Source organism: Rhinopithecus roxellana, chromosome 2 (genome assembly GCF_007565055.1).
Source record: "Rhinopithecus roxellana isolate Shanxi Qingling chromosome 2, ASM756505v1, whole genome shotgun sequence".
NCBI classification, from domain to species: domain Eukaryota; kingdom Metazoa; phylum Chordata; class Mammalia; order Primates; family Cercopithecidae; genus Rhinopithecus; species Rhinopithecus roxellana.
In genome coordinates this window covers 47,467,718-47,486,768 of record NC_044550.1, presented here as the reverse complement: position 1 = coordinate 47,486,768, position 19,051 = coordinate 47,467,718, and the positions used below count along the sequence as shown (strand labels likewise).

At 38.5% G+C, this 19,051-nt stretch overlaps 1 protein-coding gene across 2 annotated transcripts; it reads left to right on the top strand.

The window, feature by feature from the left end:
* Positions 1–899: 899 nt before the first annotated feature.
* DMP1 (dentin matrix acidic phosphoprotein 1) lies at positions 900–14,816 on the top strand. 2 transcript variants are annotated; one of them, XM_010383120.2, is made up of 6 exons: positions 900–1,004; positions 7,212–7,290; positions 7,773–7,816; positions 9,987–10,019; positions 10,198–10,245; positions 12,439–14,816. In XM_010383120.2, the coding sequence occupies exons 2-6, from the start codon at positions 7,233–7,235 to the stop codon at positions 13,774–13,776; spliced, it is 1,521 nt and encodes a 506-aa protein (XP_010381422.1). In that variant the 5' UTR covers positions 900–1,004; positions 7,212–7,232; the 3' UTR covers positions 13,777–14,816. The 2 variants fall into 2 exon arrangements, with proteins under 2 accessions (XP_010381422.1, XP_010381424.1); XM_010383122.2 differs by lacking the exon at positions 10,198–10,245.
* Positions 14,817–19,051: the final 4,235 nt, after the last annotated feature.

The following is a 19,051-nucleotide window of genomic DNA, read 5'->3' as shown; positions in this document are numbered from 1 at the left end:
CTCATATTCTCTAAATACCTGTTCAGTGGTCATCCTGCTGTCACTTAAACACATGCCTTGGAAATTGCCAAACCCATTTCCAGCTCCCTACAACTTTTAGTACACTTCCTCGAAAATGTTTTGGTAAATATCATTTTATCCATTTCATTACATTTTCAGTGGTGGCATAGAATTCCTTCAAGATTAGTTTCCTTGGATGCTACCCAACTACTATTCCTCTTAATCCAATTCTGATTTCAAAGAGTCATTAAAATGTGGCAAACAGGGGAAATGATTAAGTGTTAGATTTAAATTTTTTGAATAACACAATAGTTACTAAGGGGGGTACTTTAGTGGATGTTTTATTAGACGAGTAGGAGTTTGGGATCTTTGTGTGTATATGGGAGTGGGGAGATGGGAGGAAAAGGAGGTGAGTAGTAGAGGTTGTTAAAAGAGGAAAAAGGAAGAAATAAAAGCACATATTCTCAAAACCAACAATTTAAGAAACTCTAGTATTTTAGTAGCTTTCTCCATGTATAACCTGGAAATGTACATTAACAGGAAACTTTCTACCCACCCCTGCCTCCGCCTTTCCCATCCTTGGGTCTGCTGGGATCTGTCGGTGGGTAGAAGACATTGTCATTGTTTATAATGTTCATAAGCCTGCCTGAATGTGAATGACATATATTTAGAAATCAAAATAAAGCTTTGGGAAGATCTTCAATTTAATGGAAACTAGTCTAGTCATTTGGGAACCACAAGAGCTTTTTAGGGAAAATCTGCCTCTGCCAGCTGGAGGAAGTGTGGGTGTACCGGGGTCCCGGTGATACCTTGTGATGTCAGTCACCCCCAGGCTGAGGTTGATTGGCTATGAAGAGCTGCAGCAGAGTTTAAATTCCTGCACCATCAGAGAAGTGTCCAGAATATCAACACAAGAGTGGCTTCATTGGGCATAGATTTCCTCCATGAGAACGTCAACCTGATTTTTGAGACTTTTTGAAAAAAGTCTTTGTGAACTAAGGAGGGTAAGCCATTTATATCATTTAATTTTTTAAAATGACTTTGCTGGTTGTTTGGAAAATATTAAATATGTATACATGTTTGAGACATTATACCATGTAGAGAGAGATGGGAGAGCTGCGCTTTGGGTAAAAACAGTTCATATTTTTGTGCCTGTTGTTTATGCCACAGTAAATAATGATATTAAAATGACATGTTAGGTCAATAGAGCCAGGTGTTTTCTTGGTAATGCTTTAATTATATCTCCGCATGATGCTTCTAAAAGGGAAAGTTTATAGAGCAGGAGGCAGATGGAAGGTCATTTTGAAATTTAGTTTTAATTAGCAAAACATACAAAACTTTTACATTTAGGTTTCATGAATATGGGAATGTTTATGGCCTACAAGATTGTGAAGAAAAATCTAAACTGGATGGAAGGACTTTCAAAATAATTTTTTTAAACTAAAAAATGTAATGTTATTCACCTAGAGAGCATCTAGTAATATTTTTTATGAACTGCATAAGTAACTAAAAGATGATTAAACTACTGAAATAACTGAGGGTGTCATCATTACATTTTTTGTATTGTTTAACTGGGTATTCACATTAGCATGATGCCTTGGATACAGTCAGAATTCAATAAATGTTAGTTATAATTGCATTTAAAAATATTTTTTAGTGTAGAGAACTTGTGTATATGTTCCTGTCCATGTGTATTTTTATGTACTGTATTTACTGTACTTCTTCATCTGTATGACATTTAGAAGAGTCCACGTGTTTCAGCAACTTATCTTCCTTAAGAGCAGTAACTTGTGCTTAACCATACTTTCCGTTTAACTGAGGCTTGACTAACCTATTTTAACCTTGTTTAAAAATGTGAACAAACTATTTTCTAAAGGGTATTAGTCCACTTATCTACCTGAAAATCGTGATATAAAACAACATGCCTCAGATGCTTAGAGGCCTTCCAAATCTGTATTTAATTTTGGGGGCACTTCAGAGTTATTTTCCTGTGGTTAAAAGCATATAATATTGGATTCATTGTAATTGACCTTAAAACACTTACAATAGGAAGGATTGGAAATTTTTTTTGGTTTGTTTGTTTCTCTGGATTCCTGGTCGAGTTCATATCCTGGCCAAGTTTGACTCTATTTTCAAAGAGTAATAAGAAAACAAATTCTAGCAGGTTCTAGTTAGTTGGATTCAGGGTAATTTCATTTTTGTGAAACCAGCTTACTTTATTATTACAAATTGCTGTATACTCAGCACCTAGAAAAGTGGCTAGCACATTGGATGTTCATAAATATTTATTGACTGCTAATGAATGAATGTATCATTCAGTTGTGTTCTTGAAGATAACAATATTAACACAAATAAAGCAAATTAATATGATGAATTGTTTTCCAAAAGAAAAAAGAGCCTATGACTTTTCAAATCTTTATTTTCTTCCTTTGGCCTATTTCCTTCATTTTGGTTTACATAAAAGACGACATATATTTTACAAATGTATCTTAACCTTGAGAAAATTCTAGAACAAATTTCCTTACTTAAGAGCCCAAAGAAGTTTTGGCTATATCTGAAGTCTTGACTTTAGTTTCCCTCTCCACATTCTAAACATTTGGCTCTTTTCAACTCTATGAAAACAATTCAAAAAGTCAGAAATTCTCTAATACACTGCCTTCCAAAGGGATGGAACTGAGGTTGTTGATTTCCTTTTGTTATGTCATCTCACTGTAGAATGACAGCACGTGGAACGTAGAAATAACATTAGCCAATCCTTAAAGAAGAACTCAAAGTTCTGGACTTTTAATTGCAGACTTGTAGCTGTGGTTCACAATTACTATTCAGAATAGGGCTACTGCCTATCTGCTTCTACTGTTTTTTGAATAGTAGCCAAAATGTTTATAAAAAGTTTGGAGCTCTTGTTTGGAAAGCATTTCACAAAATTATAATTATTTTTATCAAAAATACCAAATGCAAACCTAATATGGGGTTTAAGATCTGACTTTCTTTAATGCTTAAGGTTGGACTATATTCTTTGGGTGGCAACATCAGCTCTTTCAGAACTCTAGGGTGTCTTTTATTTTAGTTTACTAGACTTGCATCTGGGAAATTACTGCTTTAGGTCAGGGTGCTAAATAGTATTTCTAGAATCCTGAGCAAGTTAGGGCATCTTTCTTATGCTTTAGAATCTTCCATCCCTAAGAAACTTGAGCACTAGGGGCATGCACTTCTTTGGGAAAAAACACAACATTCATTGGTTTCGAATAAATGCACAATGGCATCCCCAATTTTCTAATTATTTAGATGAGAGAAGCTAAAGAAAATACAAGAGAATTCAATAGTCATTGACCTTCTGTCAAGGCTCCAACATTTGCTAGTTTTCAGAGAATCATGAAATTATAACCCTATGCAAATTTCACTTTGAAAATTAAAATGGTGAGCTATCTAATTTTCATTTGATCTGTGAAGCTAAAACCATTGACAGGATTATTTTGAGAATATCATATTTGAGAAAATTTTGCTTTCCTGAAGAAATAAACCTAACAAATTTAAAAAACAGTTTTGATTGTGGGATCTAAAGAGACGTAACATCTATTAAATTAAGCTTGATTTTGGTGTAGTTAAGTATTTTCATGTTTTTCTTTGTTGATACTAATTGAAGGATTTTTAAAAGAAATTAAGGTAGTATCAAACATAAGGACTGATATACACTATGCTGAATTAGAATAAAGAAAGTAGCACAAATTAAGAATAACTATGCTGAGGAGAGATAATGCCTATAATATACGTGAGAGGTTGTTTGAGTTGTGTGAAGGTAGAAATGAGAAGCCTGTTCAGGCTCCTTATCTTAGGATTTCTATTATTTTCTTGAATACATTAAAAATAAGATTAAATGACTTCTTGAACCCAATGTTTCAGATAATATTCAGCATATTCAGGCATTATTGTTATACATATATACACACATATATATGTATTGCATATATATACATGTGTGTATGTATATGTGTATACGTACATGTGTGTGTATGTATATGTGTATACGTACATATATATGTATACGTATACATATATGTATATGTATGTATACGTACATATATATGTATACATATATATTATACACATATACACACGTGTGTATATGTGTATACACATATACACACGTATATGTATGCAATACATATACGTGTGTATATATGTGTATATATAAATATACATATAATTTTTTTTTGAGACAGGGTCTTGCTCTGTCACCCAAACTGGAGTAGAGTGGCACGATCATGGCTCAGTGTAGCTTCAACCTCCCTGGCTGAAAGAGTTCTCCCCGCTCAGCCTCCTGAGTAGCTGGGACTACAGGCATGTGGCACCATGCCTGGCTAATTATGGTATTTTTATTTCGTAGATCAAGTGTTAAAATCTCTTGTGGAACTTTAAAAAGCAAACCTATTTCTGTGCCCACCCAAGTGAACGGATTTATTGCCCTGGGATGGGATTTGTGCACTGGCATTTTTAAAACCCCTCCCAGGTGATAGTAATATACATTTAGGGTTGAGAATCTTTGGCTTTTAACTCCTATCATTAGTTTAGGGGCCACGGGAAAACTTACCCCTCACCCTCTGAAGGTTTGCTGAAAATCAACTGACAAAAGATAGATTAACAGGAGAAAAGGAACACAAATTTATTTTTATGTGACACAGGAGCCTTCAGAACGAAGACCTGAAGATACAGGAGAAACCGTCCATCTTTATGCTTATGTCCAACAAAACATGGGCAGCCATGTAGAAATATGATTGGACAAGAAGGTTTTAACCTTATATTAGTAGACCAAGTCGGGTGGCCCAGCCAGGCCTGTCCAGATTCTTCTTGGCCTCTCTGTGCAGCATTTCTTCCTTCTTGATATGGGACAGTACGTTCTCTGGAATGGGGGTCTTATGACCTACAATTAAACTAGGTGGGTCAAAGAATTTCTTTATGGCCAGTTGTTACACAGAAAGACAGGGGGACTTAGGGTAATATTTTTAGGTTTTATTGCTGGCTTTGGGGAAAAGAGGTTCTGGTTTCTATAACCTGCCTTTGGGAAGAGGGATTCTAGTTTCTATGGTTAGTCTCAGGGGAGAATGAGGGACCAGAGATAGGAGGGCAGGGGAAGATCAGAGAGAAGTTTTTGCTTCTGAGGCCTTCATTGTGGAGTATTGTTTTCTGAGTTGCTACACTAGCAAACTATTGCAAATCAAAGAAAATGATTGAGTTGAGTCTCAATTAGTTTTTGGAGACTTATCTTGTCAAAATTGAGGATGCACCTGGGAAAAAGGAACATGAAACCACCAGAAACATCTATGGTCAATGTTTCTTTACAAAGAGGGTCTGGGGACTTCATTATTTAAAGGGGAAAGAGCAGACAGTAGGAGAAAGAGGAAGGGGATAAAAAGAATGGGTAGATAAAAGAGGCAAGTAGTTGCATTCCTTTGGGTCTTTGTTTAGTGTTCACTGAACCCAGATTTTATATGTGAAAGGGTAGAGGAATAGTCAATTATGCATTTGTCTCATGCTCAGTGAATCTGCATTTTTACATAAGATAAAGTAAACATAGACTAGAGGAAGCTGTCAGACATGCATCTGTCTCAGGTGAGAAGAGGAATGACTTTTAGTTCTGTCCTTTGTCCTGAACTTGTGAAGGTAAGCTGTTAATTTACATGGTGAGGGTGAAATTCAGCCAGACTGTTTTAGGGTAAAGATCTCAGGGCCCACAGGAATTTCCCTGTGAGAAAACTGTGAGGGAGGTATGTAGCTTTTTATCCTTGTAGCTATCTTTTTAAGAACAAAATGGGAAGCAGGTCTGAGTGACCCAGTTCCTAGATTGACTTTTCCCTTTGGCTTAGTGAGTTTGGGGTCCCAAGACTTTATTTTCCTTTCACAGTATACATTTAACATTTAAAGAAATGAAACAAATCAACAAAAGTGAAATAAACTTGTAGGATTATTTGTGAAACATATGGAAGTTCATGAAACAGGTATGCTAAGGCAGCTACCAGGACTTACTAGTGCAGGGTAAATTGCGTTCCTTAAACCATTTCAATAAATTTTTACTTTAGCATCTAGTACATCTATTTTTAAATACAGAACAAAGTGTTTTCCAAAGCAACAGTTCTTGAAGTGTGAAATAAAGTTACCCTTCAGAAAAGCAGTTTGATTTGGCATGTTTCTCTCAGCATGATTTACAAGTGTATCCCAAACCTCTAAATCTTCCCCAAATCCTTCAGTACTGTGAATGCCAGCAAAAATAATTTAGCATAATCATGTATAATGTATGATTAAATGTGTCACAGTAGATATTAAGAACTTTCTGAAGTTGTAATATGCAGCCTACTCTAGCACATCTCTTGTAGATAAAAAAAAAAAAGCGAAAACAATCTATGTTGTGTAGACATTATTATGCAGTCATAAATGTGACTTAGAAGCCATTGTGTGTGTGTGAAAACAAATGCCCACCACCTATCACTGGTGTCAATAAGTGTAGTTTTTAGGGAGAATACATTTGCTAGGGTGGTCTGCCATACCAAGCTGCGTAATTATTGTAAAAGTGAATGGATAGAAATTTCTGTATTCCTCTTTCTTTACTTTTTCGTCAATTTATCATACTTTATGTGTTAGTGTTTGTAGATTTCCTCATTGGAACATTTTCAATTTATTTCTTAGGAGTGAGGTTTTTAAAAACCACTTTGTTGAGTTATAATCTATACACCACATACTTCACTAATTTGAAGTGTATAGCTCAGTGGTTTTCTGTATATTTGCAGAGTTGCGCAACCTTCACTACGATACATGGAACAGTTTCATCACCTCCAAAAGAAATCCTTATCCATTAGCTGTCACCCCTCAACCTCTCATCTGCACAAGCTCTGGGCAACCACTAATCTACTTTTTGTCTCTGTAGCTTTGCCTATTCTGGACATTTCATGTAAATAGAAGCATTCCAATGCGGCCTTTTTATCTGGCTTCTTTCACTTAGCATAGTGTTCTCAAGGTTCCCCTACTCTGCAGCACGTGTCAGTACTTCATTCCTCTTTATGGTTGAATAATATTCTGTTTTATAGATATAGTAAATTTTATTTATCCATTCATCAGTTCATGGACATTTGGATGAATTTTTAATAGGAAGAAACTGTTAAAAAGTTGAAGCTACTTTATTTCTTTAACATGGAGAGAAACATCTATGTCCTTCGTTGCAGGTAGACATATCACACCCAACTATGAAGATCAGCATCCTGCTCACGTTCCTTTGGGGATTATCCTGCGCTCTCCCAGTAAGTATTAGGGTAAGGATATGTGAAAAAACCCTTTCATACTTAAAACTCCATGATTTTCATTGGCTATGAACCAAGATGGCTGTATATGTTCCAGTCCAGTAAAAATAGTAGTTTCTTGGAATGCTGTTTTCTTAAGAAATTTCATTTAAGTTGTTTTTTTATTCTATTCAGTTGCCATTCATATAGATATCATTCATATTTTTCTTCCCTATAAGCAGTGGTTTGTAAAGTGTCATCCTGGAACCAGCAGCATCAGCATCAACTAGGACCTTGTTAGAAATCCAAATTCATGGACCCTACCTCAGAGCTGCTAACAGACTCTTTAGGGATAGGAAACAGAAATCAATGTTTTAACAAGGCCTCCAGGTGATTCTGATGCAGCCTAAAATTTGACTATCCCTACTCCTATGTATGAAAAGTTAATAACTGTTGCTTTAGAAATTTCTCTTTGGATTTACCATGTGTACTGAATTTTCTAGGTAGCCAGGTATCAAAATAATGAATCTGAGAGTTCTGAAGAATGGAAGGTGAGTAGAAATATGACTTTTTGAAATATTTGAATTTTAATTTATTATGAGTATTATGAGTATAAATTGACTTCATTGCAAATGTTGAAACTGCTAATGACTTCATGAGCATATTAATAAGCTAAACTATAGAGTTCATAGATGAAAATAATGCTGCGATTCCAAGTTAGTAGTATAATCTGGCAAGGAAGCATATTTTCTGTTAGCTTTCTTCTTGTAATAGATGTGTATAATAGTACCAGGGGATGCATGACAATGAACCAAGAGTTTTCAGGAGATATTATGACTTGAAATCTGTTTCAACAAGAGTTATCTGGTGGGCAAGAGGTCAAGTCCTGGGAGGTGAGAAAAGAAAGAAGAATGAGAGGACACTACAGTCTCTGGAATGAGAGCTAATGTTGCTGGCATGTTATTGTATTGAGAATTATTAACTCTCAATAACTCAAGAATCATTGCCAGGCACAGTTCTGAGTCTTTTACATATATTAACTTTCTTAATTTTCACACCTCTGTGAATTAGGCATTATGTTTTATTCTCACTTTACAGACGAGAAAACTGACCAGAGAGAGTAACTCAATCTGTCTAGGTTACGTGGTTAATTAGTGTTAGAGCCAGACTTTGATATTATGTCACTCACTCTAGCTCCAGAAAAAACAAACAAACAAACAAACACATTCTTAACCAGTGTGTTACTCCCTCTCAGGAAGGAGCCAGGTCTAAGAGGTCAGAAAATTCTCAAGATTAGCACTAAGGGTTAAAATCTTATGTGAAATCAGAGCATTTTGTTCACTACCTTGTTTCCTACTGGCTTTTACATATGATAAAGCTTGGGCCCAGTGCTTTTGGTGGTGGCCAGATAATGTCAGCGACCTGAGGTGGGGTCTTGTCCACGCCTGAGTCTGGAATAGACTTTGCAGTATTTGTTATGAACTTTCTTCAGAGATATCCATAGGCTGGTTAATTTAAAAGCAGACACTGTAGATCCTCTCTCTCATTTAACCAGAGACACACAAACATGCCCTGTTCTCAAGTCTAGCCTTGGCATGAGAAAAATAACAATGTCTTGCTCCCTTCCACCCATTAATTCCAAATGCTAACTGACTGGAGCACAGCCTGCCATTGTGCCTCCCTGCAGTGTCGCAGGCCAAAGGCAGAGTGATTATAGCTCCTTTCTCTAAGGAGATATCCCCAGTCCAGCACCGCTGAGATGCACGTTGAAGACATATCAATAGCAGCTCCTCCCTGCTCTACTTCGCGCCTTGGGTGTTCCACACAGGACTTTGCCCTTCTCAAAGGGCAGGGGGGAGAAGTGGTGGGGAGGGGTACCAGAAGTTGCTAAGGCATTCTTATAGTGCTTATGAGACTAAAGATAGTGAAATAAATCAGAAGTACGACTAGTTAAATTTCTGACTTAGCATTTGTTTTTAATACCAGGGCTGTTACATGACTCGAGAAAGGTTTAATGGCTTTCTCAATTCAGTTTTTTTTACTATTAAATTTTATATGGTGGATGTTCTCAAATGGATTTTTTCTTTAGTTTATATCATGTTGAATAAATAGTTTTCGAGATACTTCCATAGGCATTAGCTGGTTTCACCCTTATAACTACCTTGTGGGGTAAGCACAGTGGGTGTTAATTTCCTTAATTTATGAACAAGAAACTGGGGGTCAGACACATGAAGTGAATTGCCTACCTTCACCTAGAGTAACCAACCATCTCGGTTTACCTGGAACTTAGGGGTTTCCTGCAACACATGACTTTCAGTGCTAACACCAAGATGATTGGTTCTCAGGGCTAAAACCAAGACCAGTGAGTTAATTGAGACTTAAATCTGGATTCTGAGTTTCAATGCTGCTTTGCATGTGTTACATTTCCTCTAGGTTGTATGAACGGCCAGGTTCAAAGACAGCATATTTATTTCTGTAAATGAAATATCAGAAATACAAACTTCGTCTAGGTCTCTTATATCCCAAGATCTTTTCAAGCCATTAGTCATTTTACCTTCCGTTTTGAACGATTTCATCATAAAATTTCACTAATTACTCATGTAAATGTAAGACCTCTACCAACAAACTAAAAATAATCACCTAAAATTACTGTAAATAATTATAATAATGAAATCCATCTGTGAGGGAGTAATTTGTTTTCCTTCCTTTCCTTTTTTGCAGGGTCATTTGACTCAGGCACCAACACCTCCCCTGGTAACTATCTCATTTACTTTTGTCATAAACATCTCATGAAGCAACTTTAACACTCTTCCCGTTGCCTTTTACAATTTTGAAAGTAGTAAATCCAGACTGGAAGCAATTGATGTGTATCATGTTTTTTTCTTTCCTAAGGAATTACTAAAAAGAAAAATAAACATTTTTCCCCTTTCAGGAGAGCTGTGAGTCATCAGAAGGAAGTAAAGTTAACTCAGAGGAACACGTAATTAAACAGACCTTTCTTAACTTTTCAGGCTACTTAGGAATGGAAGGAAATGATGTTAGATTAAATTACCTGGCAACAGTTCTAAATATAATATTTTCTAACTATAAGTTATGCTGGCTAAAGAGTCCCATAAAATAAGAAGAGAAAAATGAGTAAGGAGAATTCACATGCAGACATGCTATTCATCTTATTTTCATCACTGAGGCTAGATTGCTGGCATTGTGGCCCCAAATGTCTCTCCTAGTTAAAAAATAAACACACACAGACACACACGCACTCAGAAATGGTCATTGACCATGTCAAACTTACTCATCAACTGAAACTGTTGCTTTTACAATTGGAGCAGTTCAGATCAGGTGAAGAAGTGCCTGGGAACTTCTCTGTGTCAAGGATCCTGCTTGAAGACAGAACAGGAGAGCCCTGAGGAAACTTTAAGTAAAACAATTGCTTCATTAATGACTTTCTCTTTAAAAATAGTCCCATCTGTGGGACCAGGCTCTGAGAGTGAGAAAGGCAGACTCAGTTTATATCCTTTAAAGCTGGCATTCTTTTTCATTTTTCTAAGACTAAGTGTTGTTACTTTCTTAGCTATGCTATTGTTTTAACCAAATTCAATCCTGTGGGACTCCAGAGAGTCCAGGAGCCAGGTTTCTCCCCAAAACTTTGTTCCATGTTGCATTCTACACTTAGCCAGAGTTGGAAGATGAATTATTAGCCTGTTTATCCCTATTTACTTGAGGTTATCAAAGGAACATTCTAGAAATTTAAAAGCATAGAACTGGGGAAATGCTGTTTGCTGGGGACTTTGTGATTTGTTGCCTCAAGGGTCTCTAATCTCTCAAGTTATGGTAGCAATCCCTGCTTGAGAAAAGGTTAATGAAGTATGGTGATTCCTGCAATTCCTGCTTGTGAGTTGGGTTAACGAGGTATAGCAGGTTAAACCCATGCTCAGTTCCACCATACCAGCATCAAACTCCAGTGCTGGGAAGAGAGGTCAACAGCATATACACAAGTACTCCCAATTACAGACTCAGACGTTGATCAGTCGGGACGTGTTAAACAAACAAACAAACAAACAAACAAACTAGCAGGTATGCTCTGTTGTAGGGTATGGTAAAGAGAGCAGATATTTTGGGAGCATAATGTGTGAAGACTCACTGTCCTTCCTTACTGGTACAGTGCATCCAATTGTTTTACTTACAGGGCTCACCTCTCTGACTTCCCACTCAGCACTAAGCTGCCTTGGTGGTCACACTAGTTGGTGTCTTCTAGCTGAATCATCTATAGGCAACTTTCTGGTTGTACCAATGAGGTAGAAACATGGTTTGGGTGAGGTATATACCTTACTATAATATTTTATTTTCATTTTAGCTAAAGATTTTTATCCTCCTGTTCTAGTACATTTTTCCCTCCAGATGAAAAAAAACTGGGGTCATTTTAAGATCACTCACTATTTTTGAAAACTCTGTTTTATACAAAACACTTTCATACATGAGCATTGTAAACCAACTCTTTAATTCACAAACAATTACCTAAGAGGTTTTGTTGTTGTTGTTGTGTTTGTTTGTTTGTTTGAGACGGAGTCTAGCTCTGTCACCAGGCTGGAGTGCAGTGGCTCGATCTCAGCTCACTGTAACCTCTGCCTCCGGGTTCAGGTGATTCTCCTGCCTCAGCCTCCTGAGTAGCTGGGACTACAGGTGCGTGGCACCACGGCCAGCTAATTTTTGTATTTTTAGTAGAAACGGGGTTTCACCATGTTGACCAGGATGGTCTTGACCTCTTGACCTCGTGATCCGCCCACCTTGGCCTCCTATTCCTGGGATTACAGGTGTGAGCCACAGTGCCAGGCCCAAGAGTTTTTGTTTTTGTTTTTTAAAGGCATTATATATACAGTATGATTTGAATTTCATAAATGTGATTTCCAGAAAGCTTTTGAGAAAATGTTAGCAGCATTGAGTAAAGTGTGCCTATATAAAATGGAACCACTTGAGATTCAACTTCTCTTCCTTCCTGTTTAAGCTCTGGTGGAGATGTTGTTGAGTAGTAAAACTGACCATAGAGGTCAGTAAAACTGACCATTAGAGGAGGGGAAGTAGGATGAAGGAAGCAGAAAGACTAGACAGGCTCTAGATAACTCCTTCTCTATCAGTTCCTAGAATAATGACCATATCTGTTAACCCCAAATTCTAGGCAAATGAAGACCCCAGTGACAGCACTGAGTCAGAGGAGGGCCTGGGCTCTGATGATGATCAATACATTTATAGGCCAGCTGGTGGCTTCTCCAGGAGCACAGGAAAAGAAGGAGATGATAAAGATGACGATGAAGATGACAGTGGAGATGATACCTTTGGCGATGATGACAGTGGTCCAGGGCCCAAAGACAGACAAGAAGGAGGAAACTCCAGACTGGGAAGTGATGAGGACTCTGATGACACCATACAATCCAGTGAAGAGGGTGCCCCACAAGGGCAAGACAGTGCCCAGGATACCACCAGTGAGAGCAGGGAACTTGACAATGAGGACCAGGTGGACAGCAGGCCTGAGAGTGACAGTGAAGAGCACTGGGTGGGAGGTGTCAGTGACGGGGAGAGCAGCCATGGAGACGGCTCTGAGTTTGATGATGAGGGAATGCAGAGTGATGACCCAGACAGCATCAGAAGTGAAAGGGGAAACTCCAGGATGAACAGTGCAGGCATGAAATCAAAAGAATCTAGAGAAAACAGTGAGGAAGCAAACACTCAAGATTCAGGTGACAGCCAATTGCTGGAGCATCCCAGTACGAAAATTTTTAGGAAGTCTCGCATCTCAGAAGAAGATGATAGAGGTGAACTTGATGACAACAACACAATGGAAGAAGTCAAGAGTGACTCTACAGAAAACAGCAACTCCAGAGATGCTGGCCTCGGCCAACCCAGGAGAGACAGCAAGGGTGACTCTCAAGAAGACAGCAAGGAGAATATGTCCCAGGAAGACAGCCAAAACGTAGACAGCCCCAGCAGTGAGTCCAGCCAAGAGGGCAAACTGCCATCTCAAGAGAACAGCAGTGAGTCTCAGGAAGAGGTGGTGAGTGAGTCCAGAGGAGACAACCCGGACCCCACAACTAGTCATGTAGAAGACCAGGAAGACAGTGACTCCAGCGAGGAGGACAGCTCGCACACACTCTCCCACTCAAAAAGCGAATCCAGAGAGGAGCAAGCAGACAGCGAATCCAGTGAGAGCCTCAACTTCTCAGAGGAAAGCCCGGAGTCCCCCGAGGATGAGAACAGCTCCAGCCAGGAGGGCCTGCAGTCTCACAGCAACTCAGCAGAGAGTCAGAGTGAGGAAAGCCAGTCTGAGGAAGATGACAGTGACTCTCAAGACAGCAGCAGATCCAAAGAAGACAGCAACTCCACAGAGAGCGAATCAAGCAGTGAGGAAGACGGCCAGTTGAAAAACATTGAGATAGAGAGCCGGAAATTAACAGTTGATGCCTATCACAACAAACCCATTGGGGACCAAGATGACAATGACTGCCAAGATGGCTATTAGCATCAGCTGTCCTAAGAAGCAGCTGTCACATAAAGGAGTCTTAGGGGCTTGAAAGTGTATCATGATAACTATAATTTATTGATGTGTTGATCAAAAGAATAACCAGATGCCATTTTTTTTTCCTGAAAGGAATTGCTGGACATTACACTTGTTTCTAGCGTGTCATCATTTCATAGAGGTTTAAATACTGTGGAGTAACAGCAGATAATCCAAAGAGGCTAGAAGCAAGAAAGGATCTGCATGATAACTTTGCAGCTGAGGTAGTTCCTAACTCATCAACCTAACAAACAAAGCTACTGGGGGTCCGTGATGTACCAGGCACTGTGCTGGGTGTTGAAAATGTAAAGCAGGTTAAGACTTGCTTCTTGCTCGTAGGAGCTTATAGAAGGATCCACAAAGCTACAGAGTTAAAGAGGGATATGTATAAGAGAAACAAGAATTGTTACAACCCAGTATGGTGAGTGCCAAGACAGAGCTATGAACACGATATCTATCTGGGAGCACAGAGAAGAGTGACCAATGCGTTGCAGAACGAGGGAGGGCTTCACAGCAGAAGGCACTGGAGTTGGAAGGTTGCATAGGGTTTCCTCATTAGAGACTGGGGAATTCTATTCTTGGGATAAATAATAATAAATTCTATAGGATTAAATACTTAGTTTGCAAAAGCACTTTGAAATTATGGCACAGTGAGTTGTTTTGGATAAGAAAGTATTTTTCTCCCAATTAATTTACCAATTTACCATTTTTTTTTTTTTTTTTTTGTAGAACTCCCATAAACATCACCTTACTGATCACTGGTGATGATAAGAAGGATTGGGTTGGGAAGAGTGGGAGAAAGAAATTCCTCTTTACATAGATACTTTTTAGCTTTATTTTTCTAAAATCAGTTTGTGTGCAATGCTAGAAAAAAACTGTTCTCTGAGTCCTGTACAGAGAAAAATTCTGTATATAAGATTCAATTGATTTTTTGCCAAATACCATTTGAAATATTACCTCAACATAAAATACTTGTTTTGTAATAAAGATTACAATACCCAAAAAAATGTGCTTATTTGTAATCGTGGTGTTGATTATTAGGATTTATGTTAAGCAACTCTTTCTTTAAAACATTCCCAAATTGTTCGTTACCTTCCTCCTATTAAAATGCAAAATTTTCTTAAATTATTTCCTGAAAATTTTATTTGTAATTCAGGTAGCATTTGATAAAAGTACTGTGTGTTGCTTATGATATTTCACTAACTATACCTGTTACAGAACAGGGAGAAAAATGAAGCAAACTCTCAATTTTTGTTTGAGGCCACACTAAAAGTTTATGATGTTCAGGCTTAACATTAGTTCCTGCTGGTCTCTCAGACTCATTTGTGTAAGCTCTGGAAGCTACAGAGAACCATATTCCTTATATTTTTATTTCTTTGAAAGAAATGACTTCATCTCAGCACTTCTACTTTACAAATGTGTTTTTACCCACACTTCTACTAGAGTACTTCAGAATTCCCCACAAAATTATTAAAAGAATCAAGAAGACTTCCTGGCCAGGCGCAGTGGCTCACGCCTGTCATCCCAGCACTTTGGGAGGCCGAGGTGAGCAGATCACTTGAGGTCAGGAGTTCAAGACCAGCCTGGCCAACATGGTCTCTGCTAAAAATACCAAATGAGCCAGGTGTGGTGGCACTCCTCTGTAGTCTCAGCTACTCAGGAGGCTGAGGCACAAGAATTGCTTGAACCCGGGAGGTTGAGGTTGCAGTGAGCCGAGATCGTGCCATTGCACTCTAGCCTGGTAAAGAAGAGCAAGACCCTGTCTAAAAAAAAAAAAAAAAAAAAAAAAAAATCAAGAAGATTTTCTAACTTTCAGTCTCACCCTTCCCATCCTTCACATTTCTCTGTTCCCTCACAAGGTCAAAGGTGTGTTTACTTGGAGAGATTTAAAAATCGTGTGTGTGTGTGTGTGCTGTTCTCTAATACTTCCCCTTGAAATTTTCGAGTTTTTAATTTAGTAGGTCTGGAGTGAGACTCAGGGTTCTGCATCTCTAAAAGGATTCCAGGAAATTCTGATGGAGCCCATCCAATATCGCTATTTGGGGTCTCCACTTGGATTCATTATCTGACTCCATTAACCTACAGGTTCCTGCCAACCCGTTGCTCCTCCTGAGAAGAACTACCCCATGCTCAGACCTCCTCGTTGCCTGAGGCACAGGTGGCCATGTTCTAACCACTCACATGCCCCACCTCACCATAGGGGACTGGAAAGAATGAGCACCTGACATGAGGCGAGCCTGGCTGGCAGCCTCCAAGGAGCCATGTTGCAAAGGCTCTGCCTGAACGCTGATGGTGAGGGCTTGAAGTCTAATCTTATTTTCCTTCTCTGCAAATTTGAATATTTAGGAAGAGATGTCAGAAAGCAGTTAGAACAAAAACAGAAGGGAATATACAGAGAGGCAGAAATGGAGAGTGGGCTAAACCCCATTAATGTGGCACACAAAATGGAAAATTATGGAGCTCCTGATGCTGAGGGGCAAAATAATCAACTTCTTGCCTGTAAGTTGGACTTGACTCTCCTGTTGTCCCCAGGCCTTCCTGGATTCTGGGATGTTTTGTCTTCTCGAGTGCCCCCTGCATGAGAGCACCCACCTTTCTTGAGGCAACTTGAGTGAGTCTTTGTTCCCGGCAACCAAAATGCCTAATGAACAGAGACTTAGAAACTTATGTTAGCTAGTGTTCCTAGGTTCTATAACCCAGTGGTCCCCAAACTTTTTGCTATCAGGGACCAGTTTCGTGGAAGACAATTTTTCCAGGGATGGGGGGTGAGGAGGATGGTTTCAGGGTTATTCAAGTACATTACATTTATTGCGCACTTATTTTCTATTATTATTACATTGGAATATAAAATGAACTAATTATATGACTCATCATAGTGTAGAATCAGCCCTGAGCTTGTTGTCCTGTAACTAGATGGTTCCTTCTGGGGTTGATGGGAGAGAGTGACAGATCATCAGGTATATACAAAATTCACAATAAGGTTCCCGCTCCTATGAGAATCTAACGCCAATGCTGATCTGACAGGAGGTAGAAATCAGGCAGTAATATGAATAATGGGGAGCAGCTGTAAATACAGATGAAGCTTCACTTGCTTGTCTGCCTCTCACCTTTTGTTGTTGTGGCTTGGTTCCTAACCAGGGTATGAGGAGCCCTGTTATAACCCCTTTATCTGGATAATTCACAGGACTTTTAGAAGAAAGAACAGTGATAAGAATTTCAGCTATGTTCATGATAGAACCCCCCTCTGGGGCAGATGTAGGAGGGTTTTCCTTTAAGTTCCCATTGACTCATTAAATGTGCTTGCTATAGGCATTGGTGCATCTTGCAGTTGGAAGTGGTAGAGACACATTATTCAAAGGAAAGGTGGCTGGACTTGATCTTTGGCTTTCAAGGTGTACAAGTTTCCTCGTGGAGTTCCTCTTGAAGTCTGTAGTAGATGAGTCCACTTGGGAATCCAAATTATAATTAGCAAATAATTTTAAATGTATAATGGGAAAGAATAAGAATGAAAAGCCTGCATGGTGAGCATAAATGAGAACAGAGGGAGCTATGCAGTGTGAATGCTTAATAGCATTGGGCTAAAATAAGATGGTGCCTCTACGATGCTCCCTGGAAACCTCACAGTAGGAACTGAAACATTCTCTCTCCCTGAAAAGTTCTCTAAAATGCCATGATTAACTTTTGCCTCAGTGGTTATTTTTCTAAGCTTGTGAGGGCTGATCCACTCTTCATTAAATTGCCCATTCTTTATTTAAAAAAACATTTTAAACTGAAAAGTAATAACTGCACATATTTGTGGGGTACATAGTGATATTTTGATACATACAATGTATAGTGATCAGATCAGGGTAAATAGGATATCCATCACCTCAAGCATTTATTATGTTTTTGTGTTGGGAATGTTCAATATCCCCCTTCCAGCTATTTGAAACCATATATATATATATATATATGCACACACACACATACACACACACGTATACACACACACACACTCACTTTTTTATATATTATGTATATATTTTGTATAATATATATATATATACACATTCTTTTTTGTCAGACAACCAATTTCTTTTTTTAAAGGTAACTTTTATTTTAAGTTCAGGGGTACATGTGCTGGTTTGTTACATAGGTAAACTTGTGTAATAGGGGTTTGTTGAACAGATTATTTCACTACTCAGGTATTAAGCCTAGTACCCATTAGTTATTTTTCCTGATCCTCTCCCTCCTCCCACCCTCTACCCTCTGATAGGCCTCAGTGTCTGTTGTTCCCCTCTATGTGTACATGTGTTCTCATCATTTAGCTCCCACCTATAAGTGAGAACATGCAGTATTTGGTTTTCTGTTCCTGCGTTTTGGTGAAACTGTATATTATTTGTTAAATATAGTCATCCTGCAGTGCTATAGAACACTAGAATTTACTCCTTCTATCCAGCTGTAATTTTGCACCCCTTAACAACTCTCTACCTTCTTCCTACCCTTCCCCACAGCTAGTATCCTCTGTCCTACTTTTTACTTCTATGAGATCAACTATTTTTAGCTTCCACATGTGAGTGAGAACATGTGGTGCTTAGCTTTCTGTTCCTGGCTTATTTCATGTAACATAATGTCCTCTAGTCCCATTCCTGTTGCTGTTAGTGACAAGATTCCATTCTTTTTAAGACTGAATAGTATTCCATTGTGTATGTATACCACATTTGTTTTATCCAGTCATCTGTTGTTGGACACCTAGGTTGATGCCATATCTTGGCTATTGTGAATAGTGCTACAATAAACATGGGGATACAGATGTCTCTTCAATATAATGATTTCCTTTCCTTTGGATGAATTTCCAGTAGTGAGATTGGTGGATCACATGTTGGTTCTATTTGTAGGTTGTTGAGGAACCTGCATATTGTTCTCCATAGTGGCTGTACCAGCTTACATGCCCACCAATATTGCCATTCTTTCTTAAAGTAGTACAGTCAAGTTGCTTTCTATGGAGTCTGGCTGGCCTGGGAGCCATTCTATCTTGTCTACATGATTTCACATATCTATATAGCTCTTAAAATTTAGTTTCTACATGGCAGTCTTATTTTACTCATCCTAATTCTCTGGTGAGGTGGGCACCTCCTGTGGCTCCCAAATAAATACAAACTGATGGTTTCCAACTAATTAACATTCATTATTTCAATGAAGCGCACACGCTATGATCCAGGCATTAGGCGTAAACAAGGTTGATCTAAGGAAGTAAATG